Source organism: Vanessa atalanta, chromosome 3 (assembly GCF_905147765.1).
Source record: "Vanessa atalanta chromosome 3, ilVanAtal1.2, whole genome shotgun sequence".
Classification (NCBI taxonomy): Eukaryota; Metazoa; Arthropoda; class Insecta; order Lepidoptera; family Nymphalidae; genus Vanessa; species Vanessa atalanta.
Genome location: NC_061873.1, coordinates 4,681,832 through 4,706,081, shown reverse-complemented (window position 1 = coordinate 4,706,081; position 24,250 = coordinate 4,681,832). Strand labels below are relative to the sequence as shown.

Below are 24,250 nucleotides of genomic sequence, written 5' to 3'. Positions count from 1 at the left end.
GTAAAACTTTTACTCTAACTAACCCAACAATTGTTGTATCAAAAATAAAATAAAAATTACGTGTGCGTGTCGGGACGCCCGATAGAAGTGATAACTTAAAACAATCTAAGTGGAATTATTTAATATTGAGTTTGATTAAATTGAGAAAACCTTAGGTTTTTAATTATTTTTTATGTATATTGTATTAATATGAGAATGTAAGGATAGGTTAATAAAAATAAAAAGCCTTATATTTCTTGCATAATTATACAAATTTACAATGAAAACAATATATTCTTATTGTCTAAGTAATTTTTTTTTTCATAAATTTTTTTTATTATATATGTATAACTAAGAAGAACTCCTCGTCTCGAAGGTGAAGGTGTCCTCTAGAGTTTGCCATTGATCTCTATCGCAAGCTATATTCATGTTTTACAATGCACTTGCACTATATTATCAGCCCACTGTGCCACTGATCTTCTTGTTTTGCTTATACCTATATGTCTGGACCAAAAAGTCAATTCTTTTGTCCATCTGTTATCAGTGATTCTAGATATATGACCAGCCCAGTACATTATTAGTGTTATTATTTCCTGCCTACTTCTACCGTATGCTTTAGAAAAGGATAACCAGACAGACTGGCGTCGTAACGCGTTACGTAACGAAGCGGTTTACTCTCATAAGAAGTTATCACTTCAAAAGTAATGTAATATACTCATACTTGCTTGAGAATAATAACATTGACATTATAAAATTAATATTATAATCTCTATTTTTATTAAAAACTTTTAAAAAAAATTCATTATATATCCAGATTTTTATTTTAATATTATGTAGCATTTAAATGGTCTATTTATATAATACTGTGATGGCAACTCCATCCTATGGTATTGCTATTTGGTATAATTTTATCAACTTCTACTTGCCGGATTGTGGCGTAAAGTAAAACATTGTGACTTTATATATTTCTCAAATTGTACAGTTCAGTTAGTAAGATAGAGTAACGAACAGCGATGGCTCAAGCACTTAAAAAGCTATCAGTACAAGCACTGAAAAACAATTATGCTGAAGCAATTACGACCGGCGTCGTAAGCAGAGCTAGCAGGTATCCTACCGGTATTCGTATTGGTTATTTTTACGTAATAACTGATAATTTATATATCTGTCCTTGACATTGATCTTTAAAGTAATATGTTATTTTAAACCTATCTAGTGTTTCATTCGATTAAATTTAAAATAGTAAAATATGTTACAGGAAGGATCTTGGAATGATAAACCAGTGCTAGAGTATTGTTGGATATAAAAATAATAATTAAATGTATGTTTTATTTATTCCCTAAAAACTTATTTTACAAACCCTCTTGTTTGTGTATTGCTACTTTAAGATAATATTTTTTATTATCCTATTAATCCTATGTCAGTCATGTGCGAAATACATCATAAATCTCAGTCTGTGCAACTTTCTCATTGTTCTCAGTATCTTCTAATTTTTATTGCTAGGCTTAAAACAATATTTTTATAATGTTTGCTTTCATTAATTAATTGAATTTTAAAGAATATCCTTTTCCGTGGCATTTCATATCCTAGCCCTATTTCATACAACTCCATCCAGCTGTTAGGATGTGATGGTGTGACAAATAGACATAGATATATTATATATAGATAATTATATGAGTAAGATAATTTCTACTTATAATAGCACCTGGTGGAGCAATGTGCAGATGGGACCACCTGATGTCATCTTAGGAATAACCGAGGCTTATAAAAGAGATGCAGACCCGAAGAAAGTTAATCTTGGTGTAGGAGCATATAGAGATGACCAAGGCAAACCATTCATTTTGCCATCTGTTAGGAAGGTTAGTAGTTAAGCGACATATATAATATTTGTTGACTTAATTTAAAATCAAAATATAATTTAAGCCAATTGGGCTCTTAAACCAATAATGAATGGTCAATGTGTGTTACCTGTAAATTGACATAATGATAGTCATAATGTACAATTAATTGTATATGTGTTACATGAAAATCAATGGAAATTAACTAGCACAATTTCTTATCATTCACATAATCTTGTTTGTCTTATCTATCAATATATTATTTTTACATAATCTTTATGTATATAATGTATATTATAAATAAATAATATAAGCAAAAAACTACTGACTGACTCATCATAAAATCTCAGAATCAAAAGGTGTGATTAACTTGAAAATTTTCATAGTTACTCTTTTCGCAACATAGATACTATCCAAAAAAATATATTGTAAATTTCAACTTCAAGGGTAGGGTAGGTGTTAGGGGTAACTTTGTCTGATTTTTACCCATATGAACTCAGGACGGACAGCTAGTATGTCAGATATAATTAATCTAATCTGCTTTACATTATCTAATTCATCTTACCTTGTTTAAAGATACAATAAAAATGAGTTACGTAAGTAGATGCATCTTAACACTACTTAATATCAAGTTTTGATTTAAGAATATATATTTATTTTAAACTTCTTTTTTCTAGGCAGAAGAAATTATTTACAAAAAAGGATTAAACCATGAGTATGCTCCAATTGGTGGTGAAGCAGCTTATACCGATGCTGTAGCTAAACTTGCATTTGGAGAAGATAGTCCAGTTCTCAAAAACAAGAGCAATTGTACTGTTCAGGTAAAATTTACAACAAACATTTGAATGTTATTTTAATTTAGGCGAAAATATGTATCATATAAATATTTAACTGAAAACGAAACTGTTTAACGAAAAGCCATGCCAACAAAATAGTATGTTATGTAATATTCTTTGGCAAATAATACTCGCCCACATTAGTTTTACTGTCCAAAATATTAAATTCTTTCACATATTGTGATTATTTAGTTTTATATTGAAAGAAAATATTTTACTTTAATAATTATAATTTGTTATTTACTATTGTGGTGTACATATAATTTGTTATTAAGAATCGTAAAAAGGAATGTCTTAAAGCTTGTACCATACAACTTATGTCGAGAATAAACTTGGTTGATTTCATAATTACTGTCATAAACTTTATTATATATTGTTTTAGGTTGAGAAATGTGTTTCTATATTTTTGTTGGTGAAATTTGTATTTTAATATAAATAATAAATCAATTCCTTTTAGACCTTATCTGGTACTGGTGCCCTCCGTCTTGGTCTCGAGTTTATTACAAAGCACTATGCCAAGAACAAGGAAATCTGGCTGTCGACGCCGACTTGGGGCAACCACCCCCAGATCTGCAACACTCTCAACCTAGCACACAAGAAGTACCGATACTTCGACCCTAAGACGAACGGTTTCGATCTCAAAGGAGCTATTGAAGATATCAATGTAAGTATTATTATTTATTGAACAATAAATTGTAATGTAAATAGTTTATTTTGAATAATACTCACATAAGGCTAAATAGTTTTCTGCCATTCATTTTTTTTTATGTTGTTAGATATGTATAAACATGTTATATCGCTAATGCCAAGGAAATGCGTAAACGGAAGAGGGGAGAAGTGCGCGCGTAATTTAATTTATTGTTCTCTCCGCTTAAATTATACACAAAATTAATGTCTATTAAATTCATTTTTTTTTTTACAAACGTTGAAATATATTTTTTTTTAAGTATGTTCAATCTAAATTCCCATATATTTAAAATATACGATTTAATTTTGATTATGTTGTAGTTTGTTAAAAAAATCCACTCTTTATATTCTGTAGTAACGCCATTTAATCGGTCAAAAAAGTATACATGTAATAATCATGGTGGCATATATGTTACGATATTGTTAATATAAGCATGGTTTAGTTGCGTTAACTGATTGAGGTCGTTTCGCACGTAATATAAATTGTTATCTTAATAATATATCGTGCTTGCAATAACAACTTTGTTTACTATTTTGACCTTAGAATTTTATTTAAAGTTTGGTTCAGTTGCCGAGTGACGAAATCAGATCCCTATGATCTTATATATCCCAAATATACGTATTACTAGTTGTCGCTTGCGGCTTCGCACGCGTTTCATCGGTTTGATTTTCAGATATGTTAGACATAAAAAAGTAGCATATGTCCGTTGGGATTCAATCTTCCTTCATACCAAATTTCATGATATTGCTATAGACGTATTTGACGTCATATTTCACGCTAAAATTATAACTTTTAAATACCTTTATATTTTTAATGTAATTTTATCTGTTCTCTGGTTTAATTTTAAACCTTAAATAATGAGTATTGGTGTTGTTTCTATAAGCATATCTTGAGATAATCTTTACATACTATAAATATTAATAAAGTAACTGAAGTATTATGTGGTAATAGATAAAATATGTCGTCGTAAGCTTTATTCTACATTTTTATAACATAACTATACATAAATGATCGATAAAAACAAATACTTGATCATGAGCGAGACTCGTGATAACGGGCTCGATTGATGACACTTGGAGGCAATTGGCGTAATACCTAATCGTAATAGAAAAAAATTCCAGGTCATTTTAGTTTAAAAATTGAATAATTGTTTTTTTTTTGTGGTATTATCAATTGAAACAGTAGCTTACTGCTGGTTAAAAATATTCTATACTTTTGAGGTTTCGTTTATTTCATCGCGGTGCTCAAATGAGGATTGTCGGTACACATTCGATACGTACAAGTATCATGACGGTACTTTCCTTCAGTGAAGCTTGCCTGGGCTTGAACTTGCAATTACCGGTTGACGTTCAAAAGTTTTAGCCACTAAGCCATCTCGTCTCTTTATATCGCATGTACTTCACTGTTAAGTTTTCAAAGTTTTTCGCTAGCGATAAAACTTTGTATAAATTATTTTGTTATTCTGTTGTACAAAACAAATTACAAAATAGATATGTTTTTGCTTTCCAGAAAATCCCAGAAGGTTCTATAATTTTATTGCACGCCTGCGCCCACAATCCGACCGGTGTCGATCCTAAACCAGAAGAATGGAAACAGCTATCTCAGGTCAATATTAACTTTAATATGTTTTAAATGAACATGTTAAATAAAAATATATATTTTACGATGCAGAAAAATATATGATCTAAAATGTCTCAAAACATCCACAGGTGATAAAAGATAGGAAGCTGTACCCGTTCTTCGACATGGCTTACCAGGGCTTTGCGACGGGCAGCGTAGACAACGATGCCTTCGCCGTGCGACTCTTCGTGCAGGAAGGTCACCAGGTCATGCTCGCGCAGAGCTTCGCGAAGAACATGGGTATGGTACAACATGATTAGTATAAATTGAGATAATTGACCCCGTCGACTTATCAGCATCTTATCATATATTTCGTGAAAAGATGATAAATGTAAGGAATATCATCAGAGCTTACTATCAATGACGTAGGTGCAGTCAAAAACATAAACAAGTGGTCTACAAGTTCATTATAACATCTGAGTTTGATTTTTTTAAAACTACTACCAGATATTTTTTTTAATTAATATTATTTGCCACTTTATAAATTTCATAGAAGAAACTTAAATAACAAAATAAAGTTACGAAAGCAAACCGCTTTATATTTAAAAGTACAATAATGTATGTATTTTAAACATCACAATTTTGATGGCATTATAGAAATCTCTAATTTAATTGGTAGAACTATCGAATAAATTCTAAGTATGTGGCTTGGTTTCAACCACTCATTGTATAATGCTAGACAGCAATACTTAGAATTGTCGCTTTGTCGGTTTGAAGGGTGAGCAAACCAGTGTATTGACAGGTATAAGGGTCGTAACATCTCAGTCGACAAGAAGTCAGGGGATTGCTTTAAATTGTAATAGGAGAGTACATGACCGATTTTATGGCCCCACTAATGGGAAGTGGTCACCACCGATCAGTTATCGGTAGTAAAAAATAAGTGCGGCAGGGCTGTACGGCGAGCGCGCGGGCGCGCTGACGTTCCTGTGCGGCGACGGCGACGCGGCGGCGCGCGTGCTGTCGCAGGTGAAGATCATGATCCGCACCATGTACTCCAACCCGCCGCTCTACGGCGCGCGCCTCGTGCAGGAGATCCTCACCGACCCGCAGCTCAAGGCGCAGTGGTGAGTCGATCTGTGCTGGACGAGCTTCGGCTTTCGGAACTGAGGTTCTTATGTTATTCCATTGTTCTAACAATATCGTTCGAGTCAAGATTCAACAAATGGATGTTTGTGTTATTATCATTTTCTAAAATCCAATTACATGCTGTATTTAGACTTAATGTATTTTCCAATATGTGGATATTGGCACTTAAATCGTGTATTGAAATAAATTATAAATATCAGGGTATAATAGTATATTGGTATACTCGCGTTTTATTACTAGTTTCGTGCGATATGCTTTAGTATTAAATCATAACGTAGAATTAAATCACTGATTTTGAACACAGGCTGAAAGACGTGAAGCTGATGGCGGATCGCATTATCGCCATGCGGCAGCAGCTGCGCGCCGGCATCGAGGGCGCCGGCAACAAACTCAGCTGGCAACACATCACCGACCAAATCGGCATGTTCTGCTACACCGGCCTCAAGCCTGACCAGGTCTGAACTTACAGGGAACGAATATTTCGATCGTAATAAAATGATTAAGTACAAATACTAATATCTCACCTTGTATTTCAGGTGGAACGGCTGACTAAAGATTTCCACATCTACCTGACCAAAGATGGCCGCATCTCGGTAGCGGGCATTTCCTCAAATAATGTCAATTACATCGCCGAAGCGATGCACAAGGTGACGTCGTAAACATATCGAATATTAAGCTTACTACCATAAGAGTAAATGAAAATGTCAATTGGCCGTTATTTATTATTTGTCACTATGGATATAAAATATCTTGTAGTGAATGTTGAAATTTTTTATCAGGAGATTAGGCATTCGATTCGAAGTCAAAAATTATTTAATAATCATTTAAATATGTGATGTGTATCTGAATTTAAATATAATAATGTTTTCAATTAAGGTTTTTTATTTCACTCTCACAAGGATTACAATAAGAAAATTAATGTCAATTAACTGTTTATTTTGAATATAAGTAAATAAAATAAACTAAATGACAAAACACAAATCTTAATAACACATTAATGATTTTTAAAACAAAGTTATGTTCTACGCAAAATATTTACAGCCGACAAATAAAAGTTACTCTACATTTAAAAATTGATGCAGATCGGTAATTGAAATTATTCGTAACAAACTAATCTTTATTTTTATACATATAATTCATCAATGACGTCCGAAAGCCAGTTTCTAATAATTTAAAATTGGATAACAATTTTTTTTGTTATTTTATTTTAATAATAACCTGCATTCACATACAAAATGTACCTTTAACATTCTACTTAATTTATTTAAAACATACATACGTTACACATCTAAAAATGTGTCTCATTAAATTATTATGATACAAATATTCAAACACATCTTTTAGTTGACACTAGTCAATGATATTTCAATATAAACAACATACCTATGTACAAATTTTCACATAACCTTTATTTATATTCATGGCACTATTTCTTTAGAATGTAACATGCATTACTCATTGAAATATGTACCATTGTCACATGTAGAATTTTGTTAAAGTACAAATATAAATTAGACAAAGTTACCACTTAAAATAACTTTAGCACATCTTAATAGCGCACATGTCATAGGGTTGCTGCAAAGAAGGAGCATCTTAAACATGAAAATAATCATCATATATTTCAAATATTCAATATCAGCAGACATTATACTTAATAAAGGCAATTTTAGTTAAAAGATTTTTTAAAAACATATTTTACAATTTTGACAATTTCAGGTACAGCTTTACATCTGAATTTATGATATATTTTAACATAAGAATTCGTAGTTATTGGCCGGGAGCAAACGCAACCGATGAATTATAGCAAGCCTGACGTATGACTAAGTATCTGAAGGCATTTTACTAATTAAAATTTACTATTACACTAAGAAAATGATTTACAAATTAATGTCTAAGATAATAATTGAATATGAATACTGAACTGCCATAAGATATTTTATATAATTACTATGAATCACAATGTGAAAGTGTAAGGATTGTATAATATTAAAATTATGTACATTTTGGATAAATAACCTGTCGTTATCGTTAATCTAAATATATCCTATGAATATTCTGGTGTTTAAGCATCTCTATATATTTTATTTGTGGAATATTTTTTCATGACACGTCAGGGACAGTTGGCTTACTCCGACCATTAGACAAATATACCCTTAAATTATAAAGTGCACATAACTCTCTCAACTTATCATTAACAAAATTTTCTACATAAATGAGTACAACTTTTCAACTACTCTATTGATGTACCTATATTGGAAGTTTCAATAGAAGTTCTTAAAATTAAACTTCTATAAAGTACACTACATTAAAAACTCTATAATAATGCACCTTTCGTGTTGTAATTACAGAATATGTATAAAATGTACATCATTAGCTAAGTTTGATAATAACTACTAAGAAATTATAAGCAATATATATATATATATATATATATATAGAAAGAAATTTGTCATAATGGAAATGTCTCGAATCGAAAAAATATACATGATACTATTGTTTTAATATATAAAATTAACTGCAGAAGAATTGTGCTCGAAAATTCAAAGCTCAATAATCATAAAACTATATTGCTGAATATTGAAAACAATTACAAAGTAGCAAATTATTAATCTATTTATTGTATAATATGTACATCCCTAAAAAATTGGATTCTAGATAAGGGTGTACATTGTGATGTAGAAGAATCACATCCATAGACAAGTAAAGTTCTACAGGTTGGCTATCCGACCTGTAAACCCGGCTGCATCTATATTCAATATATAAGTGACATTCAGTAAATTCCACTATATGATTTACTATGAGAACAAGTTTAGGTTGGATTTGTGGGAATAAATTTTATATTTCTGAGGATTTTTAACAAATTTCTTTCTCTATATTGCTTACAATTTATTCTACTAACATGAATTCTTCTCTACTTATATATCGATACTATTGCTTGAAGATTTATCACAAACAAATCTTAACATCGTAATAAAATTGAATATATTTTAATAAAATAAGTAAACAATAATTGTGCGTTATGGACTATAATTCTATTCAGACGAGAGTATGTACTGTATTTAAAAATATATTAGAAATATTTTTATTAAGCTTTATCGACTATTGGTATCAAAGCAAATTGAGCTGTTAGTTAAGAATATATTATTTTTATGCAATAAATACAGTAAACAAATCATAGATCTAACCAAACTTACTTTCAATTATTTGATTTCCAATCAACAATTAAAAATTATCGTTTTTACTTCACATATATTATTAATACAACTAATTAGTGTTTTCGCTACGAAAATGTGCATTTTAGAGATGGAAGACAGCTACGAAGAAAAAAGCAAATATAATGCTTAATACAACATTATTCATAATAACACAGTTAAATCTTAATGTTGATTTTGATTGTTATTTAATTGCCTCTTCATCTGTGTTTTTATGGATTAGTTAAATTGAAGTAGCTAAATTATGTCAACAGAAATCGATAAACTTCAACATATCATATATATATAAAAATTAAACTTCTTGACCGCAAATAGTTCGATGAAATAATCTTTTTCATGAATAAAATACATAAGAAAGTTTGATAAAGGCATTAATTTGAGTATTAATTACAATTTTTTTTTTGAGTAGTCATCGTAAGGTTAAAGATATCTATAGAACATTCTTAAAAACCACTAATATTTCGAAAAATGTTAATACTTGAGCAATGAACAAATGTTCTCCATTTAAATATAATATCTCTTTCCTATTTTTTGTGTTAAAAACATGTCAAAATGTTATATACTACTTTATTTTATTCAGATCAATATATAATCTGATTGAACATGATATCAATAAAGTATATTTATTTTGTAATTAAAGTATATTATTAAAAATTTTTGCACTTATTTGTTAATTTTAATGGTTCAAAGCAAAATGTTGTTATCATATTTTATTATTTGGATAAGTTATTTAAAAAAAATAGTAACACATATAAATGACGAGTTAGTGACACTTAAATAGCTACTGTTTATTTTTAAATTTCCTATGAATTTAATTCGAACTACTTGTACTTTACTGTCTATTATTTTGATATACCAAAACATATAAACTAATGAGCTATTAGTTTAGACTATTTTAATCCACAACTGTATTTATAGTACTTTTTCGGATAAATAAATACTTGCACTTTTCGATTAGTATAACGAAAATTAGTTTTATCAAATCACTAAAATATCTATTATAAAACAGAAAAAGTATAAGTTAAATAGGTTTTTGTAGAGTAGTATGTTAATAACAAATTTCTAAAGAAGCGATTATCAGAACTTTAAGATTCGGCCCTGTTTATCTATATGGGAAAGCTGAGTCAATTTTGGTGTTATTTGTAAAGATAAAAGTGAAGATTTGTGTCAAAATAAGTTTTTGACATAAATCTAGACGAGGTAAACAATATTGACGGTGTTTTGATCCAATATGTTTAAGATATAATTGTACCACCTGTCATACTTAGTTTATTTTTTAAATGACTATTTATGTTATGTGGTAAAAAATGTTGGCAAGATCTTAATGGTTAATTAAGACAATCCTCTGAAAAATATTTTATAATTTTCAAAAAGACAAACTAGCTATTTAAGCTGTTTTAATAAATTACAAAATCCATAAACATTTAAACTGGTTTAAAACTTATCATTTAAAAAAAATATATTGTTCCTAATTAAAAATGTATTGACTTTTAAATGTCATTAGTACAGTTTTTTTGGTTCTTGGAACAGGCAGGAGTCTTTAAAATTATTAAATTATTATACTTTCTAGCCTCATTTATTAAAGACAACTTGTATAACACAAACGAGTTTCATTCACAAATAATACACACATTAGGTAGTTGAAATTCCGCAACCTCAATGCCATGTCCGCACGCATCATTTTACGTCAACGCACATAAGTGTCCCAGCTTAAACTAGTGCAATTACATTTTAAAGAAATATTTTACCAATTCTCAATATATTCCTATAATTTTATTGCTCATTTTTATCTATAGGCAAACTTTCACTTACAGTTTGTGAGTCAGTCGAGTTAGCCGAGTCTTCGCCTAGGAGTCGACTGAGTTGATCGTCGAGTACGTCGCCCTGGCGAGCTTCTCTCTTACCCTCCGAAGGAAACTCATCATCACCCGCCATCAAGCTCTCGTCTAGATACGAAAACGAATCTAAATTAATCTCCGACGTTGTTATGGCTGTACTATAAATATCTATCCGTCTCTGCTGTGACTTTGCCTCTGCCACTTTTTCCGAAAGTTTTGCCCTGGCTTTCGAAAGCGCCTCAGACTCAGACTTGTCAATTTTGATATCAATATCCTGTATTTTACTCAAACATTTCGATTTAATTGCGAATGACGAATCGTTACTTGATGAACCGTCATCCTGGAGCTGACTAAGTAGTGTTCTCGTAGTTCGAGACAGAGCACTCGAATTGCTATATCGTTCGATGTTATCACCTAAAAAGTTAATTTATTTAAATTAACCTAGAATTGCAACAAGTAACAAAGATAAATTAAAGAATAACTCACCTGTCGGTGTCTCTGTTTGCATTCTTTCTGCGGCTAAGTGTTGAGTTTTCGCTTCATGACTATCTACCATGTATTCGTTTTCGCTGTCACTGGACATGCCAAGATCTAAGTGTAAGGAGTTTAATTTGTCGACGTCGTCTTTACTTTTGCCAGGAGTAGTATCTAATTCCATTTCCCAGTCTGTAACACTCGATGTTTCTTTGACGCCGTCTGTGTCCTTAATAAAATCAGACTTTTCCTTTTCACTTTTTTCTATTATACCTACGGTAGATTGGTCTAATCTATCTATTTCTTGTAAACTAGTTGATGAATCTAAGCTGCTTGTGTTACATATTTCTGGTGTTATTTGGTTTTCGAACAACACTGGAGTTTCCTGAGTGATCTCTTGATCAATGTTTGGGTCCTTTTCTGGAGTACAAGCAGCATTACTGTTGCGACTGCATAATATCTCAGACATAGTTGTTGTTCGGCCTGTTTGTTCATTATTTAATTCCAAAACAATAACATTACCCGATTTAGATGCGTCGACTTGATCTGATTTTGTTGTTTGCAACAGTTTGTTTACATTTTTCCCCATAATTATTTTAGACACATCATTTCCATTCTTGGTAAATGTGAGGGTTTTACCTAAAGTGGCTCCTTTCTGGACCACTATAATGTTGCCTTTAGTATTCATAGGTCTAATTATAGGATTACTTATTTTGGAAGTTGGAATAGGTGGCGTTAGGCCTTTTACAGGAACAATATCTGCCATATTGGCGGTTTTTATTGGTTCTACTCCAACAATTTTTGCGCTTGAAGGTATCGCACTTACAACTGTCGGGTTAGATAAAACATTGATTGCAGGCGACTTTGTGGCTTGAGAATTATGCGAACTTACCGAAACTAATTTCATGTTTGTGGGTATTCCTTTAAAATGAAATAACGGAAGTTGTCCTTCTTTACAAGCCTTTGCGGGTAGTACGACCATTTTTTGACCCGATTTCGGATTTACGACAAAAGTTTTTGCAGACACTTTCAAATCTGTAGCTGGGATTCCTTTTGGAGTCAAGGTTTCAGTTGTTTTATTTGCTATGCTATTTGCTATACTATGTATACTATCCTTAGTAGGTGTTGCATTCACTGAGGAATTGATAATAACTTTCGAATTAGTCAATCTGTTTTCGATTGACGATTTCGAAACGACAATCATTTTGTCTGATTGTAAAACGGGAGTGTGTGATGTTCGTGATTTCGGAAGTGACCCAATGACTTTTGTTGTTACAATTTTGCTGCTTGCATTAAAGGATTTATGTGCAGGACTCGGAGATACAACCATTTGTCTATTTGATAGAAACTTAACTTCGTCAGTAGGCTTTTGTATGACTTTAAATTCAGACATTTGTACTTTTTTATCAGTAGTGACTTCTCCGCGTTTTTTGATTATAAGTTGGCAGGGCTTACCGCTCACAGAATGCTTTGTCACAGGGGTAGCTTGAGCCTGCAATGACGATGGATCATCAGGGTGAGCACTGTCTGAAACTGCCAACTCATGAGGCACAGTTGCAGGTTGGGTCAAAAGCTGCATTGTGGGTGAATCTGACACCATACTGGGAGATGAAAGTACTTTAGGTTTAATTTCATCTAAGTAGTCTGTTTTCGTTTTACTTCCTAATATTGATTGAGCATAGCTTGCTTGAAAAGATCCAGGTGGTCCTGAGTAATCTGCTTGTTGGCCTGAATTATATTGTCTACTGGGTGACATTGATTGTTCCTGAGTTTTTCTTTGTGCTTTCAGGGAAGCTTGTGTTGTACTTTTAGAACTCTGTTTATGGGATCTATGTTTTATTGATCGAGCTGCATGAGGTTGGCTGGATTTACTTGTTGAAACTTTGCTTACTTGATTGTATGAATGTTTAGAATGACCCGATGATTTACCTGTCCAAAAAAATATTAATTAATATGGTTTTTTTTTTAATTAATAAATCATAAGAGAGTATAATATACAGACTTGTTGCTGGCTGTGAATATCTTGAATAAACTTGTGACAAATTAAGATGTTTTTGATTTGTGTTCAATGGTATGTTTCTCATATTTTTAACTGGCGTTGATGAATCATCAGGAAAAGTGCCCCCTTCTGCTATTTTTCTTTTACGACAAATTAGTTCAGTTTCCCAAATCTGTAAAAGAATGTTTTATTTTAATAAGCCTGTACTGAGTAGGAAAAGTATATTAAAAGTCACAGTTTTAATGTAATATATGCATACTTTGGCAGTATTATCTTCCATGGCAATAGGTGGATAAGACATCTCATCCATCATTTCATTGGATTGGGACCCTTCAGCCGTTTGACCTTCATGATCTGGCATTTCCTCTTCATTTGACTTAGGTGCTATTAATTTCTCAGTCTCAATTCTATTTTTGATTTCTCTGTTTTCTGCTGCTGCAGCTTCTGCCGCTTTATCTGCTATTTCTGTATACATTGTCTGTGCGATACCTCTGGGCATGAGCGGTATTAATCTTCTTCCCTCGGTTATCCATCCTAGGCCTGTGTTAGGACCAGCTAGTCTGAAATTATATGATAACAATTTAAAATTAAATTAAAATATTATAAGGGTGCAATGTGTGGTGCATTTTTTAAGTGTCTACTTTGCATTACTCTTTTATACAATAACAGATTTGCTTGTACAATAATAATTAATAATTTAATAATTTTTTTAAATATAATTATTACCATTTATTAACTATTAATATAATTTTAAATTAATAAATACTTTGAATTATAAATTACTAAGAATAATAATGTACATATAAATTGACTAGATATATATATTTTGATATTAACATATGACATAGTTTTCATGAATTAATGTTTATATTTTCAATAGTCTTTATTAATTAAACAAATGTAAAGCTAGTAATAATCATTTAAAATACTTTAAACTAAAATCCTTCAAGAGCAAGCTGCGAAAAAATTAACTATTTAATTATATAGTCCTCATTATATTATAAAATGCCCTATGCTCTAACAATCTGCTTATGTATAAAATTATATTTTCAACCTTTTGGTAAGACTATCATTAAGGGAAGATTATTCTTTTTTAAATCTAAAATAGAGGTGAAACTCAAAATATAATAATTATTGTAATAAAATACACTTCTATAGTAATTACATTGAACACTTGATTTAATTTTAAAGCTTTCATTATAGCACAGAGGTTATCTGTCATGTATAAAACATATATAATATTTAAATTATATGTTTTCATAATAGTTAATTGAAAATATCATACAGGAAATGTATTTGTAAAGGAATAAATATGACATACAACCAAATATCTATGAGGCCAAGGTTTAGTTAGCACTTATAAGTTAGTATAAAGTGGCAGTTTGAAACTACATTAGTTAATATCTTAGATAATCCTATTGGAAATGGATGTTTATATATAAATTATAACCAGCCCAATGCCATTTCTGTATGCTTTGGCGTCAAACTATTGCAGCCATCTTTACCATTGTGGTGTACTATTTTAGTATAAGTAAAATTATATTATAATTTTAAATTGAAGCTTACTGTTCAGCAATAGTAGCTAAGAGTTCGTCATTAGACACGCGACGCGCCTCGGCGCTATGTCGATCATTGCTAATGTGCAAAACGGCGCGTAGTTCCTCAAGCAACTTTTTTCTGTTGTCTTCTAATGCTCCTTGTGCTCTGAATACACTTATCATATTCGAGTAGGCTTCCAATTCTATAAGTAAACAAACTAGTATTCAAAAAGATATACAAGAGTAATAACAAAATGCATGGAAAGGACTGGAATCGTTTTAAGCGTTGTGGAAGAAAACCATAGGAGGGAAAACGAATGCCATTTATAAAACTAAATATATACCGAGTCTTCTAAGCGTCCGACGACATTCGTCGCGTGTCATATTAAGAAGCATAGGCCACATGTTTAATCTTTTGCATTAAACACTCATAAATTACTATACATTTGTACGATTTGAACCATATTTTATTAAAATACTTTACTGGCAAATATCCATACTGTTTACTTCAAACTAGGGCTAACCGATACAAGTAAATACGAGAACTACACTCGATAAATTTTATCGATATTATATTTTTTACTCGAACATCGATGTTACAGTAATACTCGAATTGTATGTTTTGTGAAGTTCTAAAATTAAATAAAACCTTACAATTTCAGTGAATTATTAACTAAACTAAATTTCTTTTAAGTAAAATACTTTTATTATGTTTGTATTAGTTATTTTTAACATATTTTCATTAAACTGTAACTCTATTAAAACAAAAAATATAAATTTTCTAAATAATCTTATTAATATAAAAATCCAAATAAAGAAACAATAAACAATGTAATAAGCTACTCAGGAATACAAATATTTAGCTTCTCACTCGAATTCCATAACATTTTGCATATAACTTGAAGACATATATTATATAAATGAATACTTTTTTTAATTCGTAAAATAATTATTCCAAATATTTCTATATTTTTAAAAATAATATAATTTAGTAAACTAAAAATAAGTAACTTAAAATTCTTTAAACTTGTAAACATTTTATCGTGAATATTTTTTAGTTTTATTTAAATAAGATCACACCGAGTAAAATATCGATTTGAAAAAAGTTGCTTATAGACATATCGATACAATAATATTGTGTAAACTCGAAAGACAGTTCGTTAAATTTGACATTTTCAAGTAGGAATGCTAGCTTTAAAGGATAACTTACATTTAGTCTATGTCAATAGACATCAACTTTAATATTTTGTGTAGTTACGGAATAATCGCATTTATTAATACTATAATAAATAAATTTAATTAATATTAACATAACTAGTATATGTAATCAAATAATTTCATATATTTATTTTTATTGATTCAATCTAAAAGTAACACAGTTTAATAAATACTTACCAATACGTACTTACTATACTAGATAAATTTATTTTTTAATTAAATTGAAAAATACTTATTAAAAGTATGCCATTTTTTAAAGTTTTGGTATTGGACTGGCTAATGGGCCACCTGATTGTGAGTAGTCATCACTGCCCATAGAGATCGGTGCTGTAATAAATATTAATCATTCCTCATATGACCAATGTGCCAACAACCTTGGGTTTTAACATGTTATATACCTTATGACCTTACACTGTCTCACTTTTCATTAAAGCTATAACTCAATAATACATAGTAAGAATATATAATAAATGGGGCACCTACAACAACGAGCTCGTACCAAGTATTCAGCATTTAATGACACTTTAATTAGTATACCTATATTGTTTTCTATTTAAATATTACAATTAAATATAAATGTTTTAATAAATTTTTAATGGTCTTTATCTTCTGTTGACTAAAATATATATAATTAACTTCATCGTAATATGTATTGACATCTTCCAAAATAACATTGTTTGATTACTGAGTATTATCTCTACTTATTAAGTGTTTAGTTTTCGTTATTAGTCAATAATTAAATTTATTCGGTAAAAGTATTCGTAATCTGGTTGGGCTACCAACTTATAATCTATGATTAATTTTAATTCTCCGTTCCATAAGCAATAAGGAAACCTACTGAAATAAGCCACAAACTATTGTATTTACTTAGCTAGTTGTCACTGTCAGATTTTAACCGTATTTTCTGTTTTGAATATATTGTTGATAAACTATCTCAATTTGTTGTAACTGATATTTTATATTTTTATTACAATGGATGTAGAAGAGATAATAGACTACATAAAAACGCTAAAAAAGGGCTTTGATAAAGAGTTATTTCAGAGTAAAATCGATGAATTAGGATATATAGTGGATAACACAGGACTGAACTATGATGATTTTCATACATTGTTTAAAGTTTGGTTGAACTTGAGTATTCGTAAGTAGCCGCATTATTATAGATAATACGTCGTAGTATATAGAGTGTGGTGTAAACTTGGGTGTAAACTTGCTTAATAATAAAATTATCCAAATATGTTTTAGCTATTACAAAATGGGTTAATCTTGGAGCCAGTATATTACCAAAAGAAAAAGTATCACAAAGTACTATTGAGTATTCTTTAAGATGGATACTCGCAAACTATGATAACCAAAGTAATTTTTCAAGAATTGGTTTTCTTTTAGACTGGTTGACAGGTATAATAGATATTATTGATTTTTAATTATGTAATGAATAAAATAATATGTGTTTAATTATTTTTTTTTAATATTATTTCAGCTGCTATGGACTGTGATAGTGTAGATATGAAAGCTCTTGATATGGGATATGAGTTATTTTACACCATGTTAACCTTTGAAGTACTTGTAAGCACATAAGATTTGTTCTATAATTTCTATTAAAAGTGATAGTATTTTAATTTCATTATTGCTTTGAATTTTGTTGTACTACTTGATGTGTTTCTAAGAATATGATTAATTCCAGACTGTGCATGCTATGAAACTTGTGTATACATTGACTAAGCCAAATGATGTTACTAGAAGAAGAGTACTGGAATTGATGGAGTATGCTAAAAGGAGAGAAGCTAAAAAGGTATTGTTTTAAATTACTACTACTACTAAGTTCATTTTATAAAATAATAGATAATAAAACAAATATATGATTACATTACAGAATATGTACAGGCAGATTCAAGTCCTTCTTGGTTTGTTTAAGTCTTACAAACCTGAATATGTTCCTGAGGATGTGCCTTCAATATCAATACATACAGCATTTAGAAAAATTAATGTAACACTACTCGCAAGGTTCAAAAATGCTCAGGTATACATTATTATATTTTTGTAATGTCTAAGAAGGGTCCTATTCAGCCAGGGACTTCATATTATTATATATAGTTATAATTATTCTTGGTAAAACTTTAACAATATGAATCAATCAGTGGTAGGGATTTGAACAGCCTCTGGGTAGGTATCACCCACTAGTCATAGAATTACTGACAAGTAGCAATACTTCGTATTGTAGTGTGTTGGTTTAAATACAGTGAGCCAATTCACACTACAGGCAACAGAGGAATAAAATCTCCCAAATTCCCAATGCCAAAGGCTCATTGGTGTAAGGAAAGGTTAAATTATATGAGCATTAGTGACGACTTACTATATCTTGGCCCATTTGCTTGTCCAACACCAATATTAAAAGACTCAATATCTTTTTTAAATTTCAGAATCAAAGGAATACCTTGAGTAAAGAGACATATAGGCTGTTCTGGATTAACCCTTTAAACTCTGTAAGTTATCTGATTAGTGTTTTGTTACATATGTGCTAAATATAAATACATATTTATATTATTATATGTATATTATTTTTATTGTTTTCAGGAAGCTGGTAGAAATAAGAAAGCAGATCCACTTATACCCAATTTGGAATTTACAAACATTGGATCGAAACAATATGATAATGATACTCAGAAGAACTATCTTGACTTTTCTGAGTGAGTATGGTTGTGCACAATTTGTCTAATGAAATCCAACTAAATCAATGCAAACCATTTAATAATATGTAGTCAGACAGACAGTTAGAGGTTTATTCACCTTAATAAAATGAATTAAATTTAATCTTAATACAACAATAAAGAACAGCAATGGTTGAAATCGCAGGCCCGTGTCGCTGCTGCAGTACAGCGCGCAGCGGGCCATGCGTCGGCCGGCGCGGCTGCGCGCTCTGCTGTGCAACCCGGCAGGGCTGGCGCTGCTGGCCGCGGCCGCCAGCGCCGACCACGCCTTCCTGTCGCACGAGCTGCACCATCTACTCACCAGCTGTGAGTGTGGAATGCTTGTCCTGGGGCTATCTACTATTTTGCACTCTGTGGGCTAGAAGGTGAAGTGATCTTTTCTTTATTTTCAGGTTTTTTGGAAACATCGCCTCACACCTATATCGAGAAGCAGGATTTACTGCAGAGATTGGCAATATTTCAATCGACGCTCATGCAAGGCCTACCTGTTGTGACTCGTTTTTTGGCACAGTTCTTGCCATTTTGGAATGAAAAAGACTTTTTAATGGAGGTAAATGATTTGTTTTAATATAGTTAGTTATGAATCACAAGTCAAAATATTTTAAAAGCATTATTTTTGTAGATTCTTCAACTCGTCGAATGGGTGAATGTTGAAGGCGCGGATCATGTAAATGTTATTTTAGATACGCTGACGAAGATATATTATAGAGCGCAACCTATAGAACAGTGTGCCATACTCAGGAGTGTAACCAGCATGTATACAAACTTAGTAAGTTCACTGCTTTTTATAAATATATATGTATATTGTGCAGAATCATGTGGAGCCTTAGTGAAGGCCGAATCAGAATCATGTGAGAAGATAAAGAATATATGTATGTCTTACTAAAACATTTAATTGCAGATACATTCAAGTATGCGGTCTCGGCATTATTTTCTAAGTATACAACCTACAGAATTAATGTACACGGAAATATTGACAATGGTCTCTTTGAGAATTAGTGACATGTGCGACAAAGGATTACAAGCATCCCCTGGTAAGTTGCTTTTTAAATTCTATACAGTTTTAATTATTTCAATTACAAGTCTTCTTTTTTTTGTGTACTCATAAAAAGCTATAAAATTTACAAACAATCTTCAAGAATGACACTCGCACACCAAACGAACGAAACGATCAAACTCGCAAAATTCACAACATTCTTTACTCTGTATATCCCTTAATACTCTGCACCTGGCAAACGGCACGGACTCCACTCACTCAAACGGTGTTCTGCCGTCCATTAATCGACGTGAAGATGTTCCAATAGACTATAAGGTATCCATCGTATTAATCAGTTAGATGTATTCCGCAGAGGACGCGCTGGGGCTGCAGAGCGCGACGCGGGCGGGCGTGCGCAGCCTGCGCGCGGGGCGGCGCGCGGGGCGCGCGGGGTGCGTGGTGGCCCCGCGCGCGCTGCTGCTGTCGCTGGCGCTGCTGAGCCCGTCGGCCGCCGCGCTCGACCGCCTCGCCGCGCTCGTCGTGCTGTGAGTGTTATTACTGGATTGAGTGTTTCTTTTTGCTCCACAGATGTGTTGTTCGGACCTTCATGTCTTTTCCGAGCTTGCACTAGATGGGTCTCCAGTCAGTTTCTCGCACTGTCACAGTTTGCTATAAATCCTTTGGAGGAGGAATTTCTTGATGTTCCTCCTGTGGTAGAGTTTTCGTATTTGTTTGTCATTTGAGTATCTTACATTACTTAACATTTCTTTTCACGCAGTACAATTGGTTTTTATTTTAGTCCGGAGCCGACTCTGTTGTTAAAGCGCTTGTGGTACGAGTTTGTCTGCTTATTAATTTCCGGATGTCCATTTTAACTTCAAGAATGAGACCTCTATTTCTTTCGCTCTGATGTTCCTGATACCTGCCTTAATGGACTTTGTTAAGTCGGTGAATTTCTTGGGGATGCCTAGAAGTTCTTGTGTCGCTTAATATTTTGTCGTTTGCCCTGTCTGTAATTACTGCAGCCTTCTAGAAAACGTACATTTCTTATTGGAATACTGTGGAGTAAGATTCTAAACTAAAAGTGGAGTTTTACCTATATTTATACATAGAAAAATAAGTAAAACTCCACATTTCATTTAGGTATAAATATACATAGATGGACTCCATCTTTAGTTATTTGGGAGCCGTTTGTATTATAGAACTCTGTTGTGAGAATTATTTATAACTGTAGTTCACCTTTTGCTCTAGCACTTTTTTAGGTGAACTGAATGGTATTAAAAATGCTGAACATTTTCCTAGTCCTTATTTTATTGCTCAATCTAGTCGATTGAGTAATAAAATAAGGACTAGGATTTCGTTGTGAACAAATGTATACTAATTATTATTATTTTGAAGGTACAAAGAAATATTCTCTGCCATAAAAGCGAAGAATGGACGAAAAGATCAAGCGTATATTGAACAGATGCAGATTTTGAAAGCATTCACGTCTGATTTCGTGAGTTGTTTCTACGAAGAATTCCTCAGTGGTCGCAAGAAAGGCATCGCCTTTAGTAAATTGCACCCGCAGCTGGTTAGTAAACTGACACATATAATACCAGATGTGGATACAAAATTAAGCATACGCAATCACTTAGCATTCGCTCCGTACACGTATGTGTCGCTACAGGCAATAGATCAAACGGACGCCGACAATAAGTTATGGTTTGACACGGTTATAGAACAGGAATTTGTCAATTTGAGTCAATTCGTTATGAAGGCAATGCCCGAGCTGCGATAACAAAATGCTAGCACATAGGAGAAAGCGTGAGTACTTTGTGCTCAATATCTTCACAATCATAAGGCTACTTATTAAACTATAAGTATTAGAATAAAATGACTTCCTTAATTAAGTTATTTTAAATCGGACCCTAATTTGTAATATCAAAATTGTTTTCAAGTTATACGTGAACCTGACACACACGACACGTGTGGTAAATTTAGGTTGTGTCTTTTTATACTATATTTTCAAACACGCTTATATTACAAATTAAGTTTAAATAATAAGCAAATACTCATATTCAATGAAACGAATTACAAACGAAATAAACACGAAATGCATTATGAATTACTAGTTTTCGCCTGCGGATTCGCATGAAAAAGTAGCATATGTCCTTCCTTGAAGTTCAACCTTTTTTCAAATTCTACCAAATTTAGTTCAGTGGTTTCGCCTTGTAAGAGCAACAGATAGGCGGACGGAGAGACACAGACTTACTTTCGTATTTATAATATTATTATAGATTATGTATTTTGATGCTATATAAACTGTGTTTTTTGGCATTTCCGTCGTAAGATACGCGCCTTTTTTTTGTTTTGATCAGACTTTATATAATTTACTAATTCTATCACGTAGCCTTACTGTTTCTTTTAGTTTCGATAGTCATAATATATATCTTACTGTAAAGGTACCTTTAAAATCATCTTTAACAAGGTTGCCCGCAGGCTTTCACCTATATCAGACGCTTCTGATACTCCCACGGGGTTCGTAACGTTATGTTAAATCGCTTAAACATTCCTCAAGAATTGCCTATAAATTGCAACAAAAATTCAAATCCGGCTGTTAATTCTAGAGATTAGCGCGTTCATACAACAAACAACATTTAATTTTTTAGCGCCGAGCATATTTTTGATAATGTTGTAAAAAACAGAATAAAAAAAGAGTTCGTTATAATTGAATTTATAATTGTAAATGGTTCATTACTAGGAAGAGAGAGAGAGAGAGAGGTGATGAAAAATAAAACGTAATTATACAACATAATATGAATTTCAGGTAGGAATGTATATTGCGTGACAGTCAAATCCGAAACCATAAACAATAACGAAATAGTTTTGTTGTTGTTAAATAAAAATGTCCTTTTGAAACGTGTTCAAATATTGTAAAACCAGTACGTACTGTAGGTATTTAAATGTTTAATTTTTAATAGATCAATCTCAACTTCGAGATCCCTATTTTCCCTTTTTTAGTTTCGGAATTTGCCATCCACGTACTTAAAAAAAATTAGCTCTGTTTGTTTAGCTGATATTGACTCTAGGGTACTACGCTTCATAAATTAAACATTAATGTTTTATTTACGAAGCATTGTACCTGAATATGGTAAATGTTTATTTTATAAGGAATATTATAAAGTTTTAAGTAAAAATTACATTCAATTTAATTTTCTACTGTTTTCATAACATTATTTATAATCATGGTAATTTTAACTAAACTATAATAAATAATAATGACCCAGCATCATAGGTGATCTGGTACTTGTTGTACATTATACTACTATATTAATATGTGTTTATAATGACGATCTTACAGGACATATTTTTCATAATTTTTAGTTTTTTTTTGCAAAACAATACATTGTGTTATACGGATTACCGATCCAAGATCTAGGCTATTAGGTCTAAAAAAATATATATGTTGTAATTTATCCTTTAATTAAACAAATATGTTAATTCTCCAATTATTATTATATTATTTGCTACAAAAATGTAGGTGTATTAAATATTACCTCTCGCCCTCTTCAATGTACGTAAATTAAAATGTTATAATTAAGATTTTTATAAAGTAATTAATTTGACAAAATAATGTATGTTATTAGAATCTTTCCAAAGCCCATCGGATAAACAACACTCGAAGATAAATAATTGACTAAAGCAATTTAATAAAATTATAAATTCACATATATCTGTATAAAAGTACATATTTTTTGTAGTATGTTATTATTTATATTTGGACAGATTGTATACGATTAACCCACCAGTTAAGACCACATACTTTAGAATGTTATACAATATGTGACAATTATGTGCTTTTAATAAATATTAAAATAAAAAACGACATATTTTTTTTTGCTGCCCTTTGCCTACGAAAATAATTATTTATTAAGTAATTATTTGAACAAAAAATAAAAGAGTTTTAGAAATTATAAGAGATAGAAAGATAGATATAATTCGTGCTTATTTAGTGTCCCTTATTATACTGTCAGCCCCTCTAAACTATACAAAAATAATAACGTAAGATTCCAAAAAATATATTTAATACGTTTACCTAAAGATAATGTATTCCCCTACTTATGAATCTTAATGTATTCAATGTCCTTCCAAATATCAATTTAGGATGACATAAAAAAACAAGAATTTAAAATAAGCTTGAGTGCCTGAGTCCCATTAATTACAGTTTAAAAAAGCGCTTAGGGCGCTTCCCTGCAGTGGGTGT

At 31.3% G+C, this 24,250-nt stretch overlaps 3 protein-coding genes across 4 annotated transcripts; 2 read left to right on the top strand and 1 right to left on the bottom strand.

Annotated features, from left to right (window-relative positions):
- Nucleotides 1–889: 889 nt before the first annotated feature.
- On the top strand, nucleotides 890–6,915 carry LOC125077282 (aspartate aminotransferase, mitochondrial). Its single transcript, XM_047689189.1, has 9 exons — nucleotides 890–1,084; nucleotides 1,679–1,835; nucleotides 2,492–2,635; nucleotides 3,108–3,314; nucleotides 4,848–4,943; nucleotides 5,048–5,198; nucleotides 5,848–6,022; nucleotides 6,349–6,499; nucleotides 6,581–6,915. The coding sequence occupies exons 1-9, from the start codon at nucleotides 993–995 to the stop codon at nucleotides 6,701–6,703; spliced, it is 1,296 nt and encodes a 431-aa protein (XP_047545145.1). The 5' UTR covers nucleotides 890–992; the 3' UTR covers nucleotides 6,704–6,915.
- Nucleotides 6,916–8,499: 1,584 nt separating this feature from the next.
- On the bottom strand, nucleotides 8,500–15,621 carry LOC125077103 (BRCA2-interacting transcriptional repressor EMSY). 2 transcript variants are annotated; one of them, XM_047688906.1, is made up of 6 exons: nucleotides 15,450–15,621; nucleotides 15,134–15,308; nucleotides 13,827–14,127; nucleotides 13,571–13,739; nucleotides 11,581–13,497; nucleotides 8,500–11,508 (listed from the first exon to the last, which is right to left on the bottom strand). In XM_047688906.1, exons 1-6 carry the CDS (start codon nucleotides 15,508–15,510, stop codon nucleotides 11,030–11,032), a joined length of 3,102 nt encoding a protein of 1,033 aa, XP_047544862.1. In that variant the 5' UTR covers nucleotides 15,511–15,621; the 3' UTR covers nucleotides 8,500–11,029. The 2 variants fall into 2 exon arrangements, with proteins under 2 accessions (XP_047544862.1, XP_047544863.1); XM_047688907.1 differs by having other exon boundaries at nucleotides 8,500–11,202.
- Nucleotides 15,622–17,248: 1,627 nt separating this feature from the next.
- On the top strand, nucleotides 17,249–23,826 carry LOC125077085 (centromere protein I-like). Its single transcript, XM_047688884.1, has 13 exons — nucleotides 17,249–17,461; nucleotides 17,566–17,718; nucleotides 17,801–17,886; nucleotides 18,005–18,112; nucleotides 18,194–18,340; nucleotides 18,741–18,803; nucleotides 18,895–19,007; nucleotides 19,174–19,334; nucleotides 19,421–19,578; nucleotides 19,651–19,797; nucleotides 19,930–20,062; nucleotides 20,378–20,549; nucleotides 21,403–23,826. Exons 1-13 carry the CDS (start codon nucleotides 17,296–17,298, stop codon nucleotides 21,782–21,784), a joined length of 1,989 nt encoding a protein of 662 aa, XP_047544840.1. The 5' UTR covers nucleotides 17,249–17,295; the 3' UTR covers nucleotides 21,785–23,826.
- Nucleotides 23,827–24,250: the final 424 nt, after the last annotated feature.